This window comes from Schistocerca gregaria, chromosome X (genome assembly GCF_023897955.1).
Source record: "Schistocerca gregaria isolate iqSchGreg1 chromosome X, iqSchGreg1.2, whole genome shotgun sequence".
Taxonomy (NCBI): Eukaryota; Metazoa; Arthropoda; class Insecta; order Orthoptera; family Acrididae; genus Schistocerca; species Schistocerca gregaria.
Window position 1 is genome coordinate 683,608,082 of NC_064931.1, and position 24,063 is coordinate 683,632,144.

The 24,063-nt window shown below is 37.4% G+C and overlaps 1 protein-coding gene across 1 annotated transcript in view; it reads right to left on the reverse strand.

Moving 5' to 3' along the window:
- LOC126299346 (NACHT and WD repeat domain-containing protein 2) overlaps nucleotides 1–24,063 on the reverse strand; it is a 287,406-nt gene that overhangs the window by 74,930 nt on the left and 188,413 nt on the right. The window contains exons 19-21 of the mRNA XM_049991201.1: nucleotides 22,163–22,287; nucleotides 15,570–15,770; nucleotides 472–583 (exon numbers count right to left, since the gene is read on the reverse strand). Coding sequence (XP_049847158.1) covers nucleotides 472–583; nucleotides 15,570–15,770; nucleotides 22,163–22,287 — 438 coding nt within the window. The remainder of the gene's footprint in view (nucleotides 1–471; nucleotides 584–15,569; nucleotides 15,771–22,162; nucleotides 22,288–24,063) is intronic.

Sequence of the window (24,063 nt, forward strand, 5' to 3'; positions counted from 1 at the left end):
TGGCCTGGCACAAATATGGTGTTCAAGTGAAAAAACATTTTCACATTTGTGAATGGTACATAGTAGTATGCAAATAAGCCTTGGTGTGTGGATGTGCGCTCGCGCGCGCGCGCGCGCGCGCGCGTGTGTGTGTGTGTGTGTGTGTGTGTGAGAGAGAGAGAGAGAGAGAGAGAGAGAGAGAGAGAGAGCGGGGGGGGGGGGGGGGGGGGAGGGAGGGAGAGAGGAGCAGATTTTCTATAATTCAGTTATAAATCACAACAAATTATTTCTACAACAAACAACTGACCAACTGATAAAGTAGTTGACATAATTATGTTTCTCAAACGTTTTAATCAGATCAAGATGTGTAGATAATTCAGTTCATATATTAATTTCAGTCTTATCACTTTTAGTAAACTCCAGGATAATTTATGGTAAGATTATTGCAGCAGTAGCTACATAAATAAACATAACGTCTTGATGAGTACTTACTTCATGAATCCATTTCATAGCTTCTTTGTCAAATATGAACTGCATGACCTGGTAGTGATCACTGTTTGCGCAGCAGTAAACTTTTTGTTTGTCTTCTGTAAGTACCATTGCACTAAAACAGTTAAAAATCAAATTTCATTTTCAAGATCTGCAATTACAGGAAAAAAGGAAAAATTATGAACATTTTTCCATATGTCAGCTTCCTCTAACATTCTAAAGTCAACAGATGATAAAACTAGAGAGAAAGCAAGGTCTTATTTAAATTCCCTGGGACATTTAAATAGGGCATATTAGCACCTAACTAACTCTAATTTTATTGATATTAATAAGAAGGCAGACATGAAGAGTAGTACCAGCAGCCACTGGTAACACAATGACCCTGGAGGGTTAATAAAACTTTTAGAGCCTTTATAACCACATAGTCTACCATTCATCAAGATGAAGTGTAGTTAATGGAACATGAGCATTTTTTTACATTTCATAATATTTAATTGATTAGTATGTCAGACACTTGTCATAGCACCCACATTATGACATATTACGTCTTAGAGTGAATATAAACAATATGCACCTCTCTGATCTTACAGTACCACATGTTACTCTACTAAATAAGATGAAAGGCACATTTGAAATTTAACCCCAAAATCTAACTGTCAGATTATATATGCTGTATACATAATTTAAGAGGTACACAGCAATACCACGAGAGGCTGCCAGCACACAGAGACAGTCACTAACCAGACGCCTTCTCAGTTCCACCAAGCATCTGTCCCCAGACGGTGCTCACTAACCAGGACTACCTTTTTTTGCCGCCACCACACATCCATCAGCACATAATATTCATCCAGAAACAGTGTTGATAGATGCTAGAGAGAGTGCTGTGAATGGTGGATTGCTTTCGTTCTGCTAAGTATGAACATGCGAGGAGATCTTCCTGCCAACATGCTCAAAAGACAACATGCTACCAACACTTACACAGTTCCCACAGCTCCTACAATTCCTGCAGTTATACTAGAGCCAGTAGTTACACAGTTCCATTCAGAAGACAACAGTTCATACTTAGCAGTCACTATTTCTGCAGCAATAGGAACAGTGTCAGTGTAATACTTTTAGTCATAATGATGAAAACATAGACAGCCAAGAGACAACAAAGTTATTTAGATTTCATTGTATTACATACAGGACATCAAGTGGAATGCATCAAACTGTTACCAAAGTTAAGTAAAATTGAGTATCATCACTATTAATAAATGTTATTGGACCAGTATCTAACACTGGCAATGAGATAAAGTCAAGATTGATGATATTTTTGCCAGTTTCCAACAATGACATTGAGGAGGTGCAAACTCACAGATTTATTCCTGTCAACAAGGGTGATGAGTAAAAAGAACCAATACTGGAGACAAGATTACAGAACGAAGCAGGCATTTTCATTTTCAGTTATTTCAGAGTGAATGTATGTCTTTGATTTTTGTGGCAACACTGCATGGCTTAGAATTATCTGCAGATGTTAGCCTCTAGGACTGCTAATCAGTTTCCTTTCCAGGAAGATTTTTGAGAATTTTGTAAACTGTTCTGAGGACATTTTTCAGATATGACCAAACTGGAACTGACAGTCCAGTTGCTTCAAGAATTGTCATCAACCTGGGAGCACATGTTGGTGCACTTGACCAGATTTGAATAAAACACAGATTAAGGCTGAAAATAACTACTATAACTGAAGATGCTGTCACCACCCTTTCCAGCATACAGTAAGAAACAATTATGTACAATATCTAGAGCAGTATTTCATCATACATCGTACATCAGCTGATTTGGAAAACAAATCATTTTTACTCACTTATGCAGGCTCCTCTATATTTCAGCTACTACAGAAATTATCACCTACCTGTGAGCCTGCGACTCTCAACTATTCTTCCATTAAAGATATGTTGGAGAAGTATTTTGAGTCACAAGTTCATGTTGCTGCTAGCAGACATGGATTTTTTTCATTTTTCAAGAAGTCCAATCAAAGCTATGAAGAGTGGATTACTCAGTTATTGGGTCTTACTAGGGAATGTAAATTTCGTCATGAAAATGACCAATGTAAGATATCTTATACGGTACACATTCTCTATTTGCAATAGGAAAAATTAGAGAGAAGGGCCTGCTTAGTCTAAGAAAACCATCTCTGCAAGACTCTGCCATTAATTTGGGCATATAAACAAATGCATGTATCTGATGAAATAATACAGTGTGAGGATGCTGACATGTTCATTATGCATCAATGACCAGCACAGCCATGCAACCAGTGTGGCCAGATCCAGTAAACACAGACAAAAATTATTTCAGGAGAATCCTTTTACCTATACATATAACACAAGAAATAAAAGTAATTTCATGCTACCCACACACCAGTTGAAATTATATGCATGGACTCCCCAGTATATGAGGATGACAATATACAACAAGTTAATGGTCAAAAACATATTCAGTATGAAGCCAGAAATTTAAAAATGAGTCTATAGCAGAATCTGTGGGAGAAATGCTACTATTCAATACAAGAATTCATAGAGGTTGAGCAAGGGGTAATTAAGTGTTAGATTTTATTGTATGTATGTATAATGAAATTGTATTATTATTATTATGTTGCTGTCTTTAACATCAGCTGTTCTTTGCTTGTGGTGAAATTTTAGCACAACTTGACATGTCTCCTGTACCTGAATCAAATGATTTAGATTATGTACATTATGCGGCAAATAAATAACAATTCATAATTCACAAGATGTCTTCCCCAGAGACTATTCAATTTTTGCCAAAGGTCTTCTCTATTAAGAGATTGCTGAAATCTATTGTCGTTGGAAATGTCACTCAGTTTTCTTCTCAGATATTTAATCTATTTTGTGAAACCAATGGCATTTCACACTTCAAGACTGTGCCATTTCAGCCTGAAGCCAGTGCTCCCAATGAAATATTTATATGAAGATTCAGGTTACATATGACAAAGCTGGTTCAATGCTATAATAAAGACAAAGCTTTATTGATCTTTCTCTCTCAGTAAAGAGCCACTCCACATGATGCACAATCCCCAGCTGAGAAACTAGATGAAAGACTGCATTGCACATTACTGTCCATTTTAAAGCTACTAATGGATTACCAGCTGAGCTTCGACAACAACCAAAATAAACATTTTTAAATTGAATAATCTGGTACTCATTACATGTACAAGTTTAGGAAATAGACATGGGTACCAGGTACAATCATAGAGCAGTTTGGTAATGTAACAATTAAAGTTAAATGTTAACATGGAGTCAGAGTGCATCATAAAAATCAAATCAGGCCACATTGTGCCCATATACATATATGCACAGCTCCTAGGCTGTTTCGTTTTATATGATTAGAAGACCTCTGTGCAGCCAGCTGTGAATGTCTTTCTGATGCAGCCACCAGCCTGTCCCCCCCCCCCCCCCCCCCCCCTCCAACTCCACCAGTGACACCAGCAGTGGCATAGTGGCATCCAGCGATGAATCTATGAAAGTGGAAATCGTGCCTCACACCTCAGAGCAGTCTATGATCGTCAAAATGGCAAAATCTTGACCATCTGCCCCCTCACCATAGTTTCTTGTGGGTTTCCCATTTCCCATGGTGCTGCGGTTGAATATCAGAGGGAGCAACATGTGTGCACCCACCAAATACATATGTTGGCAATCAAGAAAGCGGGATACTTATGAAGCCAGCCAGCTTCACCAGCACCCACCCGCCTTCCCAGGGGAGGGATGTGTATATAGCTCAAGACATCCACAGCAATACTATGAGAGGCCACCACTGCACAGCCACACCACTTGCTACACATGTTATCACATGTCAGAGAGAGCATTGTCAACAGTGGGCTACTCCACTTCCACCAAGAATGAGCACAGATGGAGACCCTTCCACCAACAAGCACAAAAAACGATGTGCTACTGACACTAACAAAGTTCTAATGGTTCTACCAGTTACTGCTGTAGCAGCAGCTATACAGTTTGAACAGTTCCATTCAGAAGACTACAGTTCTGATTTATCAATCACTGTTTATGTAGTAATAGCAACAGTTAACTATGAGTGTCTGCATAATACTTTGTTATAGTAACTAATTCATAGACTGACAAGAGACAGCAAAGCTATTTAAATTTTATTGTATTAGTTATATGACTGTTCAAATAGATTTTGGGATTGCAACCAGTCGTCCTAAACTTCATTCCATGATATTTTGGCTGGACAACTGCCAGCCATCTTCAGGTGAGCCACACGAGGATTGACAAAGATGTTCTGCACTCCATCTTATATAGTGCACTGATGGTACTGCCATGCATGCATTGAAGTTGCAGAGACAGTAGAACCACACTGCCCAGCGGCAGCGCCCTCACTGGTGGAACTGCAAGATTCAGCTGCCATCGGTATTGTTGCTGGCTGCAGCTATCAAAGTCTTCTGGCATCTTCGTCTCGAGCAAACTTTGGAGATGACGGGAATCCACATATTATTTAGTTGGTAACCATTGTCACGGTTTGTTAGATTTTCTGCAATGCATATTTCAACAGATTCTTTGATAATGTAGTCCCAAAATGTTGTTGCTTTGGTCGAAATCAAACTTCTGTCATACTCCATTGAATGTCCATTGGAAATACAATGTTCCACAACTGCAGACTTACTGGGTTGAAGTAGGCAAATGCAGTGTTGATGTTCCGTACAACGCTCTTCCACTGTACCCGTTGGCTATCCTATATAGACCATACCACACTGACACAGTATTTTATAAATTCCTGCCTTCTACAGCAGCAAATCAACCTTCACCAATTCCAGCAGATCCGAAATCTTAGAAGGTGGATGAAAAACCACTTTCATGTGAAAATTATTAAGAATCCTCGCTATTGTGAAGGAGATATTTCTGACAAAGGGAAGAAAAGATATAGATTTGGTTGGCACTTTCTCCTCTTTATCCACTTCCCAGTTCCTGGCTTTAGTTGAGAAAGCCCTGTTAATTTTCTGGGTCGAGTATCCATTGTCTCTGAACATCATCCTTAAATGTGCAAGTTCCATAGGCAAATTCTCTGCATCTGACACCATATGTGCCCTGTGCACAAGGGTTTTAAAACCACTCATGGTTTGGGATGGGTGATGGCAACTTAAAGAATGCAAGTATAAATCAGTCTCGTATGACATTAAATGCTATGCACCAAAGTGTTATTAATATTAATACAATTGTATATCATCACTATCAATAAATGTTATTGATTATTTCTTACTGTGTTGCCATATTTCTGTTGTAGTTCTGCCCTGTCAAGGAAGCATATAATTAGATATTACATGCATGTAAGTGCCACCTTATATAGAAACATAGTAGGTAATACCGCTTCTGCTACCACAAATTTTTGGGCTGAATTGATCATAATACTCAGTTACAACATCCCAACATGACAGAAATATGTTATACTACTTGGTATTTTATGATGTCTTATGGGTATAAGGCAGTTTCAACTGACTTTACTGAAGAAATATATGATTTCCCCAATGAATTGGTATTTTCAATATTGCAAAATTACTTCTCATAACTTTTGATGAGAGCACATGGGTTTCCCATCATTTCAGTGATGGATGAGAATCTTCAAACACATTTTTTCTAAAATTGTGAAATCCTCTCCCATTCCAACAATTATAATTATTATACTTATTACTACAATTTCTCTATTTCTCAAAAAATCTCTACAGTTTTTTGGTGTTAAATAAAATTTACACCAACTGCATCTGGCATTATGAGGAGTAAATCAAGTTATTTATTTGGTCTTTAAGCATTTTCTATGAAGTTTGTGCTGTTCTATACAATACAGTCTTCCTTATGTTACTAAGTTTCTTGCAAGCTGAAATTTGAGATGATCTACATTTACAGCTAGGTACACACTCCACAAGCCCCAGTACAGCACATGGTGGATGGTATGTTGTTCCACTACTTGTCATTTCCCTTCTTTTTTGACACTCAATCAGAACAAGGGAAAAATGACTATCTATATGCCTCCAAATGAGTCCTAAATTCTCTCAAAATGTAAGTTGGTAGCAGCAGGATCGTTCTGCAGTCAGCTTCAGATGCCAGTTCTCTAAATTTTTTCAACAGCATTCTTTGAAAATAACATTGTCTGCCCTCTTTGGATTCCCATTTGAGTTCCTGAAGCACTTCTGTAATACTTGCCTGGTGATCGAAAATACTGGCAACAAATCTAGCAGCCTGCCTTTGAGTTGCTCCAATGTGTTCCTTTAACCTGACCTGGTGGAGATCCCAGACATTCGAGCAGTAATCAAGAATGGGTCACACTAGTTTTCTCTATCCAGTCTCCTTCACAGATGAGTCACTACAATCCTTACATGCTCATTCCATTTCATATCAGTTTGCAACTTTATGTCTAGATTTTTAATCCACCTGACTGTCTCCAGCAGCACATTACTAATGCTGTATTCAAACATTAAGGGATTGGTTTTCCTACTCATCTGCATTAACTTTCATTTTTCTACATTTAGACCTAGCTGCCATTCATTACACCACCTATAAAATTTTTCTAAGTCATCTTGCACCCTCCAACAGTCACTTAATGATGCCACCTTAATGCACACCAGTGCATCATCAGCAAACAGCCCCTGCTCATCCTGTCCATGAGATTATTTATGTACACAGAGAATAATAGCAATCACGCCACACTTCCCTGTGGCACTACTGGTGACACCCTTGTCTCTGATGAACACTTGTCATCAAGGACAGTGTACTGGGTCCTATTACTTAAGAAGTCTTCAAGCTACTTACATATCTGGGAACCTATTCCATGTATTCGTATCTTCTTTACCAGTCTTCAGCGGGGCATCATGTCAAATGCTTTTTGGAAATCTAGGAATGTGGAATCTGCCTGTTCCCTTTCATCCATAGTTCACAGGATATCATGTGAGAAAAGAGCAAGTTATATTTCGCTTCAGTGAGTCTTTCTAAACCCATGCTGATTTGTGGACCGAAGCTTTTCTGTCTCAAAGGAAATTCGTTATATTCGAAATGAGAATATGTCCAAGAATATCTTTATTTCATAGAATTTTACAGGTTCTAAGATACTGACTGCTGTATCAGAGATCTACAAAAAAGTAAGTAGCAATCCCTTGCATACCTAGGCCGCTTCGAGCATGTGGCAGTCTACACATCGTCTACATGCCTCAGCATCATGAGCTCTTAATGTTACAGTCATGACCAGACACTAGGTAGCGGTACAAGTGCTGGCAGGGTCCATCACTTCCAACAGACCTATTTGCATCTTCACAATGCATAACAAGGAAATATTATCACAAATATTCCACCTCCAGCAGCTATAAAGGTCAGTGCATGCACTACATGAACCAGTTCTTCCAGCTTCAAGTGCCTCTCCTGGCCTCCAGGTGGGTAATACTGACCTCATTGTCTCAGGATGCTCTCAAAACCCATTTTAGGGCCAATTCCACTATTCTCATCTTTCATCATTGTTTCCTCTGTGGACTTAGGCTGCATTTAGGATAGACTTTTCGGTGCCTTAGTTGGGCCTAATCAGGATAACATTCTCAGAACTTGGATTATTTCCCAGCAAGTGTAGTTTCCTATGATTCTCTTAGTGCTGTTACAATATACTAGAAAACAGTCATGTGATAGCAGCTTGGTTAAGCTGCTGTACCAGTATAAAATGAGACATATTTTATGCCTTTTGTTCTTACTGTTGAAACAGATGTACTTTGCTGTCAATAAACTTGTCTGCACCTTGATCACTGTTTCCCCTTTGCCCCATAAGGGACACTTCACTGAACACAGGGCAACAATTATGATAGAGATAATGACAGATATTATTTGCATGATACAACAAATCTCATTGCTCTGATCCTTACTTTCTGTTTTCTTCTTGAGTGTTTAACTTAATATCTTCCCATTATACTGGGAATGGCAAAATGATCTGACAGATTTTGCAACCACACAGTTGAGCAAGTAGGTGGTGGAGGTTGGTGGGCATGTTTCAGAGCCTACACATGGACATTTTTAGTAGCCATGGAGCAGTGGTTGGTTGAGCATCGCGCATTTGTTTTTGAGGCGTTTTTTAAAAGTGGTGATTCCTGTGTTGCTGTGCAGTGGCAATTCCATAGGCATTTAATTTAGGTCCAGAAAGAAAAGTTCCGGCATGCAACACAATTATGCTGTGGGTGAGTAACTTCAGAGCTACCAGTCCAGCATTGAAACAGAGGTTGACAGGCCATCCCAGGTCAGCCAGAGAATAACAATAGAGTAAGAGAAGTTGTAGAAGCCAGTCCTTGATGGCCAACCCATAAACAAGCTCCTGACCACTCGGTAAGATGAATTTTGTGGTTCAATCTGAATTTCTATCCATACAAAATGGCTATTGTTTAGCAGTTACAGCCCAATGACTATGCAAAGCAAAAAGTATTTTCAGAGCAAATGACTGATTTGATGACAGATGAAAAAATTTTCATGATGAGGACAAGGTGCATTATCATCTGGACCATTACGTAAACAAACAGAACTCTCGTTACTGGTCAGCTACAAATCCTGAAGCACTGCATGAATCTTCTCTGCGTAGTCCTAAGGTCATTTTGTGGTGTGGTGTAACAAAAATGTGTGTCATTGGGCCATACTTCTTTGAAGAGGGTGATCAAACTGTTATGGTAAATTTGCAATAAAATGTTGCAATGTTATCTGTTGATGTTACAAAACTTCCTGATCCCTGAACTTCAGAGAAAACACTTAGTGCACAGTAGTATGTGGTTCCAGCAGGATGGGGTAACTACCCATACAGCCAATGATGTGATAGACGTTTTGAAAAGTAAGTTTTGTGGCTGAGTAATCTCACAGTTTGAGTATATTGCATGGCCAGCATGCTCTCCTGATTTAAGCGTATTTGATTTTTTTCTTGAGGAGTTTCTTGAAATCAAGAATCTACACAAACAAGCCCCACACAATGGGCAAATTTAAGGTGGCTATAACTCAAGAAATTGCCGACCTGTCTCCTGCAATGTTAGGGAAGGTGTTCGACAGTTTTGGTGTGGGACTGGAAAAGTGCTTCGACACAGAAGGGTACCATTTGAAGGACAATATCTTCAAATCTTAAACTGTTGAAACGGATTGTTCCAGTGTTATTTTCTTTAATTTCCATTAACACCATTCTGTAACAACCAATAAAACATTTTTATCACTCTTAACATTTGTGTTATTTGTATTTTAAAACTGTCAGGTCTTTTTGTTACTTCCTGTATAGGACTTCTCACTTTCTGTCTTAGTATTCTTTTATTTTCATTACTTTATTATTATTTTTATTATTATTATTATTACTTGTTAAAAAAGAAATGTATAATTGGAAGTATGAAATTAATCACGTTTCCAACATAACTTGTATGGGTATATCATTACATACACCATCAGTCTGAAATGATATAAACCCACTACTTTGGGTTTAATATCTTATCAGTTTGCTATCTTAGGTCTAAATGCGAAAGAATCCCAGAAATACATAAAAAGGTAGGAAGTTTATTACTGTTTGCTTATATGAAAAATCAAGCATGTATGTGATAAATAAAGTCTTCTTAAAAACAAGTTCCAGGATTGCTGATTTACTACACCCACTGTCCAGTCCAGTGTTGTGGTGCACTTACTATTCTGATAAGCCAAAGATCTGTGCATTGCTGCACATGCAAAACATTTCTTTTTCACAGATACAACAAGCAAAATATTTGTTATCATGATCTGGGGAATCTAAGAAACCACTGTATTCTACAACAGCAGATATTATTGTAATAATGTAATTTTTTACCATTTTTTGTAAATTAATCGCCCATTTTCATTTCAGTAAGGTTGTGTGAGGAGGCAACTGGATGATGGTAGCTGGGAGGGCCTGGATAGTCTTTTGAGGAGATGCTGTCATGCATATGAGATTAATTCACACTCAATGCTTATCCCTTGCCTAAGCAATTGGGACTTCTCTGCCTACTTGCACGAGAGGTATATGCTCTGTAATTTTGCATATTTCGTATTTATGGTGTCCTGTAAGGGATAAGGACTCTCCTTCCTGCTGGTGTTATTTAACACAGTAAAAAGTTATATTTGTCAGAAAAAAAAAAAACAAGTAAAGGAAACTTAATGTATTGAAAAATCTGCCTCAGTTGCGAAAAGTTTCTGGTCTTTACCCAGGTTTTGGCTAGAATAATCTAGCCTTCTTCAGAAGCATAAAATTACTATAACATTCCAGAGTAAAGCACAGTCAACATTAAAAATTAAAACCTATAGTACCGTGGTACCACGTCGAATTAAAACTACTAAACTGAAGTCCAGCCCCAGCATCACTTTACCACTTGGTCGGTTGGCAGTGGCAACTACATTGGCACTGACGAGCTAGGTCAGAGATTTTGCACCAGCACACATATTTAATTAGAAATTATTTGAAAATATGTGCAAGTGGATAATGAGGAGGTCAACCATGAATTTGGCACAAAGGAAAACACAGAGGTAGGGCAAGTACAGTAACCAGAAGACACACAGCTGCAACCTCTATCCAAAGGTCCATGGATCAAACTTGCCAGGGGCATGCCACAGAGGATGTGGCTGAACAGCAGTATGCCACTGGGACTGTGGCTCTCCATGAGAGTATGTGCCCTACAGTGTTGGAGGCACTCATGATGAGTGCAGAGGGAGTCACTGAAATCACAGCCAATATTGACTAGTTCTTCTCTGTTGCTGCTACTGCCACAGACCTCCTTGTTGAAGAAAAAAAGAAAAGAGGAGGAAAATGGGCCTTCCTGGAATGAGCCAGGCCCCTTTTGTGGTTTTGAGGTACTGCTCTGGTGACAGAAATGGAGAGACTGGATGTACTTCTCTTGCAAGAAGGTATCTTCTTCCTGCCACCATTACACAATGCAATAAAAAGTTACATTCGTTAGAGAAAAACAATCAAGTTTATTAATAAAATACATTACAGCATGTACACACACACACACACACACACACACACACACACACACACACACACACACGCACACACTTACATGTATGCACACATACATGGAAACACACATACACATGCACATACAGTCACTCACTTATTGGCCAGGCTGTCAGGAATTTTGGTATCCTACTCGCAATGACCAAAACTGGCATGCTTTTTATTGCACCAAGACATTCAAATTAGCCTTCTTGACCTTATTTGTAGCTTTACTCTTAATTTGAATAAGTCTGTCATCAATGTTGCACTTAAAAGGGCAAAACTAGTATTGGGGGACATTTTAGTGAGGTGACTAGCTCTATTGGCAATCTATAATTATTACATTTAACTGGCTGGTTAAAGACTGGTACCCCAAAGATAAACCATATTTAATTATTTCTCATGAATGGATCTGTTGTATGAAACCCATCCATTGCTCCAATTCGCAGAACCCTGGTAATTTGTATATTTACACTATGTTTGTCTAAAGAGAGGTCAGCAGGTGCAGTGTCTTGCATTCATTTTGGAAACAAAGTGCTACACCATGATTGAATAGCCAGTATATATAACTGGCACACTGAGAACCCAGGTTTACTTCCCAGTACTATCAAGGAACTTTCGCTGGAGAGGAAACTGTAAATGTAGTCTATTCACCCTAATGAGGGAGACTGAGGAGCTATTTGAAGTAGTAGTATAATCCTCAATTTTCAAATCTGAAATTAACACCCCGTTATAATTACAGACAAGCCATATTCACCTTTAATGCATGGAAAGGTCCATCTGTGTTTGATTATATGAATGCTGAACAGTCACTTGAAACAGTTATACCCATTAATTGACTGGTAGTATTCATAAAAAGTACAACAACATGCAAAATTAACTGCTGGAAAGGCAGACGCTAGTCTGAGATCTGCTGGATGAGTCCTCAGGAAGTGTGGTCCACCCATGAAGGAGATAACTTACGAAACCCATATTTTGTTGATACCTGAGTACTGCTCATCAGTCTAGAACCTTTTCCAGATATAGTTGATAGAGGTAATAGGGAGAATACAAACAAGAGCATTGTGTTTCATCACTAGTTCATCTAGTAATCACAAAAGTGTCATGTTTACATTCAGATATAGATGGAGATAGGCGGCAATATGGTCTACAAGTACAGGAAATGAACCAGTGGTTGCCACAAGGCCAATTGTCTATGCTACAGTATGTAGCACACGGTGTTCAATGCATTAAAAGAACACAACTACTGACAAAACATTAAGGGCTGATTATTAACTGGAATATTTGGTAGACAACTTCACCCAAAATAGTTGTTAACAAAATATATCTGGAGGTCAGATGTATACCCTGGATTATTTTACACACCTTTTTGCATAAAATTTCGAATTCTTATTTGTGAAATTATCATTCGTGTATATTTCAGAATCTGATTGCTATGTGAGTACCTCAGATGAAGACAGGTAATAATAATAAACAGAGAAATGCCTTTCAATTCATCAGTCACAATGAGAAGAAGGGTGGCTAGTTTTGTGATCACATTATAACTGATTATGAGATCTTGTCGTCACACAAAATGGCAGAATACAAGTGCTAATCTAGAGAATGGCATCATAGTCGGTCTTTGTAACAACCAGCAAATTGGGCACTTCAAGAGTGATGGTGGTGATGTTTTGGCACTGGAAGGTTGTCTGTTTCGTTGACATTATGTGATCACAAGAGACAGTAACTAATAATCCAGCTGTTTCTGCTGTCATTGATTGAGATATATTATTCCATAAATTAGATTTTTCATATACTGAACATGTCCTAATTCATTATAATGATTGTCCATACTTGGATGCAATGACTCAATAGTAGTTGCTTCATTTTCTTTGAAAATAATTAATATCTTGTTAATAACCTGGGCCTATGTTGATTTATCATCACATTTTCCCTGAAGTGCATGGTTTTCTCATTCTAATTGGATTTGCAAGTGATGAAGAAATAAAAAACTGACAGTGATTTTTATAACAGCTTGGTAAAAAATGAGTAAAACGAAAGTTCCTGTACACAAAATTTTTTTCAGGATTTTTATGAGATTTTAAATGAGTGTGGCAGTGAGGTAGATAAGTAGTTTCAGAATCCAGAGAGTCACAAATAAATTTTCTGAAAGCCCAGTATTTTTGTATTCTGTGTAATAACATATTCATTGTTTTCTGAATGATGGTCAGAACAGTTAGCTGTAACTTAAACACTCTTGAACATTCAACAATAAATATGTCAATATTACTAATTGACTTTCACATTCTGTTCATGAATAATAAACTGTGAAAACAAATATATTTGGCTTTTTAAATATGTTCTGCTAAGCAGCCAGATAAAATTAATAATAAATCTAGCACCTTAGTTGATTTTCTAGTCAAGGTGGGGCCAAACTTGTCATTGTACAGTACATAAGTGGTCACCAGATGTGCCTCATAATGAAGTCCTAAGAACTCTTAATTAATAAACAACATTAACTACAGATGTGTGATATGAATATCAAAATAAAAAGAATAAGTAGTTCATTACTCTTCACAACAAGATGAAATTATAGTAGTAGGGAGTTGTTTGCCTACTTTCCTCAGTGGGTTGTGTGCTCATTCCAAGTTACTTTTTATCCTCGAGTTTGATGTGTTTGATGTAAAATCAAAGTGGTACCTCATTGGCTTTAGGATTAGCCTATGAAAACCTCTACTTCAGCCACTTCAAGCTATAATCAGCAACATGAAAATACCAGCCCAGTGAGTGTATGGCATTTAACCTTTACATACTGTAATTGATTGGAATATTTGGACTTATGGACATAATTCTGCTTAAAACTAATGGTTATCACAGACAGGTTTTAACTTTCGATTATACAGACAACTAATAGTGTTGTGTGTAAAATTACATATACAATTAGTTACACAAAAGAAACTTCCACATGGGAAAAATATATTAAAAACAAAGATTCCAAGACTTACCGAGCGGGAAAGCGCTGGTAGATAGGCACAATAAATAAAACACACACACACAATTTCTAGCTTTCGCAACCGACGGTTGCTTCTTCAGGAAAGAGGGAAGGAGAGGGAAAGATGAAAGGATGTGGGTTTTAAGGGAGAAAGGGAGAGGGTAAGGAGTCATTCCAATCCCGGGAGCGGAAAGACTTCCCTTAGGGGGAAAAAAGGACAGGTGTACACTCGCACACACACACACACACACACACACATCCATGTGCAATGCTTCTGCAACGTGCATGGCGTCGTCGCTGGCGGCGCAGTGTACCTGTTTATCGCAGTTTGAAGGCAATTGATATTGACCTTGCTGGTCAATTTAATAAACAGCAGTTGATTGGAGGTCCGAATGTATTTCGTGGACTCCATTTGAACTTTACCTGTGATATACAAGCAGTGTTTGGAGGTAGTACTTGGCTCACACTGGCTATTGTGTGGGGCAATCAGGCAGACTATGGTTGCCTTGAAGCTTTTCCTGACATGTCTGCTTGTGTCTGTGTATGTGCGGATGGGTGTGTGTGTGTGTGCGAGTGTACACCTGTCCTTTTTTCCCCCTAAGGGAAGTCTTTCCGCTCCCGGGATTGGAATGACTCCTTACCCTCTCCCTTAAAACCCACATCCTTTCATCTTTCCCTCTCCTTCCCTCTCTCCTGAAGAAGCAACCGTCGGTTGTGAAAGCTAAAATTTTGTGTTTGTGTTTGTGTGTTTTATTTATTGTGCCTATCTACCGGCGCTTTCCCGCTTGTTAAGTCTTGGAAATATATATATATTATTTGAAAGTAGTCTACACTGGATGCTTCTGCCCACTGATGTATAATTTGACATGTTGCACATCCCTGAATACTCTCTTTCATTAAGGAATTTATTGGTCATGAAATGTGAATGAATGAATGAATAGATAAATGATTTTTAATCCTACTCAGCAGCTTCCCCTTAACCACCTGATTTTAAGCATCACATGCCAAATATTTAATTAATTAATCACAGTTGTTATTTAAGTATATAGTAATGATGTGATGTATAATCTGACACACAACATAATATTGATAAGTGAAATATTATAGCTAGACTTAGAAATATATAGATGCAAACCTATGAAAGCTGAGAATTTCAGCAGAACCATTTTCAGTGAAATAATGGAGCTGCATGTCCTGATCCTCCAGATCACCTGTCCAAAGTAACAGACGATAGTCTTCAAGTGATGTGAAATCAGCAGTTGACACAACAAATTTATCAGTTGCAGAGGGAACATCATGTATTTCCTCCATTTGGCCACGCATGTTAAATTGGCACCTGTACTGGAAAACATGAGTCTTAATTGGTGCATCTCATTAAGAAAACATGCTTCATTCATAAAGTGAATGAAACTAGTGCATTTTAATTTCCCCACAAATACGCAATCTATATTAATAATCTGAAAGCTGTGATTTTCATGAATTAAAGTCAGTAACTATAATTTTTGTTAGTTGTAAAAATAATTCTTTATAATGTAACTACATTTCAATAAGATATGATTAACAAAAATAACTGAGGATCTTTTATTGAATGCTTCACAAAAAAAGTGAAAGTACAATATAAAATCAAACAGCAAATTAATTAGAAAAAATCCTCTCATGGTTTTTAGATCTTACAGCATCTCACTGATAAAAATTCAGTAAGAGAACATGGATTACTAATTCAGGATCTTGAAATTCATCACCAGGACTATATATTCCCCTGCACCTCCCCCCCCCCCCCCTCCCCCGCCAAATACAAATGCACAACAGACACACAACTAATATGATTTTTATTAATTTATGTAAACCATGGAAAACTAATACCTGGAAAAACAAGTACAGAATGTATTAGAAATTTTAGTTCATAAATAAAACAAAGCTATAGAGCAATGAAAATACAGAGATCAACACCTACAGGTACACCACTTGAGCATCATTTATCACATTCAGCATTACAGATTTGAAGAACCTGACACTTTCCTGTACTGCAATGGAAAGTAAACATAGGGTAAAAGAAAATTTAAATTACCAATAGGAAATAAACAAAATTACAGAAAGTGTCCCACTGGCTGACATTCTCACTAGAAGGTGTCTCTTAGATTGTGAACATCCTCTTAGGTTGTATGGATTCCTGTTCTCAATTTTTTTTCCTTTAGAAACCCTTTACAAGTTTCTTTAAGAGGATTTTCTTGGTCTAGCATTGAGAGGGCAGATATCAACATTTTTGTTTTTTTGTATTTTAAAATACTGGCACATGCTGCACAGTACTGTTAAGACAAGCATCAACCTGATATTTGAATAGTTTTGTTTATAAAGCTTAATGTTAGTTTTGTTCTGTATGTTTGGTTCAAATGAATAAATTCGAATGCTATGACATTGTAAAACTCTGTTTTGTATTGTTTATTAACAATGTAAATCTATTAAAAGATTTTTTCATGATTTATAATGATTTGGGTCCTTCATTTTTAACATATATTATATCATGGGGTTGAATTTAAGTGTGTTGTACTTCTATTTCAGATGAGTCATGTGAAGAATGTCCTAAATCTATAACTACAAAGGAAAACATCAAGAAAGTACACAATCTGATATTGGATAACTAGCAGTTTAAGGTGCCTGAAGCAGCTGAAAACACAGATGTATCATTTAAAGAATAGAGTACATTTCACATGACGAATTTATCATAAGAAAGTTTTTTGCAAGATTGTTGTCATTTTTTTTTTAATGATCACTGTTTCTAAATGGCAAAATTGAAACAGCACACAAACTCATGAGGGAAAGTGGGTAGTTCTGAATAAAGATAAAGGTAATGGCCTACATTTTCTATGATGCAAAAGCATTCTTCTGAATGATTACCTAATAGACCAAACAACATTGCAACAATTCATTAAAATGTGAATATTGCAACAGTTCATGCTTCAAATCTCTTAGATTTTCAACTGCCAAAGCAAATTTGTAGGCAAAAAATTTGTTCAGGCTTTTGTAATCTTTTCATACAGTTGATCTAGCAAACCTGCATGTTTACGGTCAGTTATTGTTTTCCAGTGACTGAAAAATACACACTATATTCAATTCTACATAACAATTAAAGTCATACCAACAACTGATATAGAATGTGAACAGCAGTCAGTAAACAGGGTAGAATTCTCCAAATTTTTGGGTGTACACATTTATGAAAACTTGTTCTGGCAGAAGCATAATACTGAGCTTCTCAAACATTTAAGAAGTTCAGCTACTTTTGCTCCGCATAAACTGCTAATCTTGGAAACAAATGAAGCAATCTCCTGACATATTTTGCATATTTCCACTCAGTAATGTCTTATGGAATAATTTTATGGGATAACTCATATCTTAGAAAGAAGCCATTGATTGCACAACAGCAAGCAGTAGTAAGAATAAAATGTGGTGTAAACCCACAGACATCAAGTAGGTACCTATTCAATGAGCTAGGCATTTTAACTACACAACACAATACATATATTCGATAATGAAATTCGTTAGAAATAATCCAACACAATTGGAGAAGAATGGTCTACATGGAAAAGTAACCTTTATTATCCAATATTAAAGCTTTCAGTAGCTCAGAAAAGAGTTCAATATCCAGCAACAAAAATTTTTGATCATTTTTCCAGTAACGTAAAATGTCTGACAGGCTAGTAACGTAAAATGTCTGACAGGTATGAAAGGACATTTTAAATCTGAATTAAAACCATCTCCCCTGGACCACTCCTTCTATTCTATCAATGATTTTCTACTGAAAATTGGTAGCCAGATAAAATTTTAAGAAATCTTGTTTTTAAGTGTAGAACTGAAACAATAATGTAGTCTCTAATGTTAAAACTAATTGTTTATAAATATCCAGGAAACTGACTCATTACACATCACTTCACTAAAAGAATCAGTCAAATGCTCTATGGACATGTAACAACTATGCAAGTTTCTTACATCAAAGTAATGAAGAAACATGTTAGAAAAGTTAAGAAATGAGTGGACAGTAAAATAATAATAATAATAATAATAATAATAATAATAATAATAATTCTGAGCCTATTTGTCTGCAAAGGTGTTTTGCCAATAGAGAACTAAGAGATTTGAAGTATGAATTGATGAAATATCCATTATCTTTACCAGATGTGCTATGCTCTGGCTTGCATTCATTCTGACATCTAAATGAATTTTTGGCTGGAAACCTTTTTTATTCTAAGGTTATGAGTATGACAGCTGTAGACAAGTGTTTTTCAGACCTTCCAGAATCATAATACAGGATGTTCACTCACTGGAGACAGCTTCGTCAAAATGTGTTGGCACTGGTGATTATTTTGAAAAACAACAATATTGAAAGGATAGATAACCACTCTCCGCCGGCCGCGGTGGTCTAGCGGTTCAGGCGCTCAGTCCGGAACTGCGGGACTGCTACGGTCACAGGTTCGAATCCTGCCTCGGGCATGGATGTGTGTGATGTCCTTAGGTTGGTTAGGTTTAAGTAGTTCTAAGTTCTAGGGGACTGATGACCACAGATGTTAAGTCCCATAGTGCTCAGAGCCATTTGAACCATTTTTTTAACTACTCTCCACATAGAGGAAGCATTGAGTCACAAACTGGCACAATGAAAAAGAACTTTCATAAGTAAGCTTTCAGACGAAGTTCATCATCCAAAACAGAAAACATGTGCACACACGAAACTTCCTGGCAGATTAAAACTGTGTGCCAGGCTGAGACTCGAACTTGGGATCTTTGCCTTCCGCGGGCAAGTGCTCTATCAACTGAGCTACCCAAGCACAACTCACGCCCCATCCTCACAGCTTTACTTCTGCCAGTACCTTGTTTCCTACCTTCCAAACTTTACAGCAGCTCTCCTGCGAACCCTGCAGAACTAGCACTCCTGAAAGAAAGGATATTGGGGAGACATGGCTTAGCCACAGCCTGGGGGATGTTTCCAGAATGAGATTTTCCCTCTGCAGTGGAGTGTGCACTGATATGAAACTTCCTGGCAGATTAAAACTGGGGCATGAGTCGTGCTTGGGTAGCTCAGTTGGTAGAGCACTTGCCCGCAAAAGGCAAAGGTCCCAAGTTCGAGTCTAGGCCCGGCACACAGTTTTAATCTGTCAGGAAGTTTCATATCAGCGCACACTCCGCTGCAGAGTGAAAATCTCATTCTGGATGCACACACATGTTCACAAATGCACAACATACACACACATGGCCAATGGCTCCAAGTGCCCATGTGTGTATGAGGTGCACTTATGTGAATGTGTGTGTGTGTTTTATTTCTATTTTGGAGGTAAGACCTTGTCCAAAAGGTTAATTATTTTAGCAATCTTCTTTCATTGGCCCTATCTGTGACTCAATGCCTCCCCTGTGTGGTGAGTAGCAATCTATTCTTTCCATATCATTTTTATTTCATCTTGGACTTTCCATCATTTTATTATTTTGGAAAAGTACACATTTGAGCTAAAAACATGCTCTTTCGCTTCCAGGCTCAGAATTTCTCTCCTTGACCTCATATATTGGTTCTTCTCACAGAGCTCACAGATTCCTCTAGACAAGTGGTAGTTGGAGATGTTTATCCTTCCCTCATATTTTCTTGTACCATTTCTCTGTCTTCATGATTTTATCTGCCATTTAAAGATTGTAGAGCTACTTTTATTGTTGTGGCTAGTATACATATACACTCAAGAGACAAAGAAACTGGTACACCTGCCTAATACTGGGCCCATGTTAGCATACAGAAGTGCTGCACCATGATGTGGTATGGACTCGACTACCGTGTGAATATTTCTGGAGGGCACTGACACCATGAATCCTGCACGGCTGTCCATAAATCCCTAAGAGTATGAGGGGATGGAGATCTCTTCTGAACAGCATGTTGCAAGGCGTGCCAGATATGCTCAATAATGTACATGTCTGGGGAATTTGGTGGCTGTCAGAAGTTTTTAAATTCCTGTAGCATTTCTGGACATATGGGGTGTTGCATTGTCATGCTGGAATTGCCCAGTGGATGTGAATGGAAGCAGGTGACCAAACAGGAAGCATACATATGTGCCACCCGTCCGAGTCATATCTAGACATATCAGGGGTCCCATACCACTCCAACAACACATGCCCCACACCATTACAGAGCCTCCACCAGCTTGAACGGTCCGCTGCTAACATGCAGGCTCCATATATTCATGAGGTTGTCTCCATACCCGTACACGTCTATCCATCGAAAACAATTTTAAATGAGACTCCTCTGACCAGTCATTAACAGTCAGTGTTGACAGGCCTAGGCAAGGTGTAAAGCTTTGTGTCGTGCGGTCATCAGGGGTACACAAATGTGTGCCTTTGGCTCTGAAAGCCCAATGTTGATGACATTTCATTGAATGGGTCCCACGCTGACACTTGTTGATGACCCAGCAATGAAATGTGCAGCAATTTGTCAAAAGGTTGCACTTCTGTCATGTTGAACAATTCTCTTCCATCACCTTTGGTCCCATTCTTGCAGTATCTTTTTCCAGCTGCAGCAATGTCAGAGATCTGATGTTTTACCAGATTCCTGATACTCGTGGTACATTAGTGAAATGGTCATATGGGAAAATCCCCACTTCATCACTACCTCAGAGATACTATGTCCCATCATTAATGTGCTGAATATAACACCACATTCAAACTCACTTAAATCTTGATGACCTGCCATTGTAGCAGCAGTAACTGATCTAACAACTGCGCCAGACACTTGTTGTCATGTATAGGCACTGACAAATGTAGCACTGTATTCTGCCTGTTTACATATCTGTATTTGAATATGCATTCCTGTACCAGTTCCTTTGGTGCTTCAGTGTATTTTATACTTATTTCAGCATAATCTACAGTTTAAATTGGACTACATAATTCTCTGAAGGTTGTCTGGTGGCCAGACTGATATTTGAACTACTGCCCTTCTAAAAATGAGTCCAGGGCCTTATTTATATCTTGAGTTACATACGATTCAACAACAAAGACTCTTGTTCGTTGCCTCTAGGAATTAACTGACTATAATGGTATACTAAATACATATGAATAACTGATATACAGTGCCTATTTCCTAAACTGAGAGTTTTAGATATTACAGAATTTCGAGCATGCAAAAACGCAGATTATGGAACTTGTATTCACTTGTCATATAATAAATGTAATGATCCAGTAAGCCATTATGTTGGAATTCTAACTCAAAGTACTATACTAAAATATTTCTTCATTAGATTGTACATTAGTGTGACTACAGTTTCATAAAATCTGGGTTAATCATTTTCAGGAACAAGACTAATGAAATGCTGCTTTTTTGAAACAGAGAGTACTGAGAACCCTTTCCTATGTTTCATGGTTGCAGAGTAAAGCTAATTAATTTATCATGGATAAAGTATTCTATACAGTACAGGCTGATTGACATATGAACTGATAGTGTTAGCATGTCATGAAATACTTAAATTACACAGAAGAAGTGATTAAAGGATTACTGAGATATATACTAAGAAATCACATATCAGGAAAAACCGACTCCATCAGAGTATCTACATGTTTGTGAATTTTGTCTTCCTTCTCCTTGTGTTTCATTCTGTAATATTCATTTATAAAACCATTTCTAGTTCACTCTCAGATATCTGATTCAGGCTACTGGAATGACTCAGGACAGAAACATTTAGCACAGCAACTTTGTTCACTAACACTCACCATTTCCGAGGACCAAGAATAAACAGGTGAGCATTTAAAAGAAATACTGCTGTTATTGGCTGATCATCAGGCAGAGGATTTTCAATCACAACATACTCACTAGTGAGCATATTTAACAGAACTGTCTGAAAAATAAACACAAGATTCATAGTACATTCATCATTTTAAAAAAGTGCTATAATAAAAACAATGCCAGTTTTCTCACACACAATATGTGAAGCATACAGCAAAATTCAAGCTTTATAATGTATTTAAAAGGTCAATGGTGTAGATAAATACTGAGTGATTCAGCTGCCCCTACTAATGTCATTTTATGCAACTCACTATATTATACCAGGCCTTCAGAAACCACATGCAAGATTTTCATATTTTCTCTCTCACTATAAGCAAACTATTAGCCCCACAGAAAAATGAACAGGACCTTTTTTGTAGAAAATTTGATGTAGTTGAATTTTGTAATGGGATACACTTTTGCTAGCGCTTTTAGTTTTTGATTTCCTCAAGAAAAAATACAAAAGTGACCTTCAGACACACAGTCCTTCCTCACATCCAACCTCTACCTGTCAAGATTTCTAGTACATTGTTCATGGCATTCACTCTTAGCACTTTATAAAAATTTGTGACCGCATGAATTATTTCCAACTCTTCAGTTCCTGGCCTTATTATGCCACTGGTACAGTTGAGCACTAAAAATTTTAAAATTGACATTTGTGTGAATTTTACCTAACAATTTTGTGAATTTTAGCAGCATACAATAAACAATTGCATAATTTTGTTCTTCAGACCTTCTGAATATGAAACTGCCATGATTGAAAGAGTCACATTTGGATCAAATTGTCAGTTTAATTAGTTTTAGTGTAACATTTAAGAAAGTCATCTTTCTTTCATTATTCTCAGAGACACATTCAAATTAACAATGTTAATGAAATAGCCAACTATACTGGTGTCATAATAACTCAATTGATAAAGACTAAAAAAAGGGTTGAATATCAGGAATAGTTAGTGTATTTGGAAATTTTTGTACGATGGCAGGAAGGAGTGCCACTAACAACATACTATAAATCCTGACTGATGAGGGATGACTGTGGGGTTAGAGGTTTGTTTGAAGGTCACTTTTGTACATTTGTCTTGAATAACACAAAAACTGTGGCCTAGTGTGAAAAAAATATCCCAGTACAAAACTATATTAAATTTCCTACAAAAAGGCCTTGTTCATTTCTTCAAATAATTTGGGCATAGCAAGTGAGAGAATATGAAAATCTCACACATGGTTTCCAAAGGCCATATATAAGATTGGGGGTTGCATAAAACAACACTTAAAATGGGCAGCTGAATCACCCTCTATATTCTCACCTGACAAAGAGGAGCAGGAGAACATGAAGAAAATACATGTGTGAAATATGGAACTTCATTATGAATGTTCATTTATAATAACACATTTACTAAATTTTGGCTTATTTTCAACTCATCTGTAAAATAACTTCTCGGATTATCATTACTTTTGTGATTTTTCATCATCCGACAAAACAAAATAGGCAAGATGCAGGAAAAAGTTAAGGTATCCATACATAAAGTAGCTTTGATGAAGCGTATCATGTAGATTTTGGAAATCAAAGAAGGAAAATTAAGTGAGGAAAGTAACCAATAATGTCCTTGTTATGAGCATTTTATACAGAGTCATGTGACTCCAGGAAGTAATTAATTACCATCAGCTGGGGTAAAATTGTTCCACTTTCCCATTTCCTTTGACATGTTAACATCTGATTAGTTGGCAGAATGCTGATGAACTGCAGTATAATTTTTTTTTTTTTTTTTTTTGTATCTGTATCCCCTGTGTGACTAAATCAGTGTAGATGTTATCATATTTTAGAAACTGTCTATTGCTGCAATAATTTTTCAAA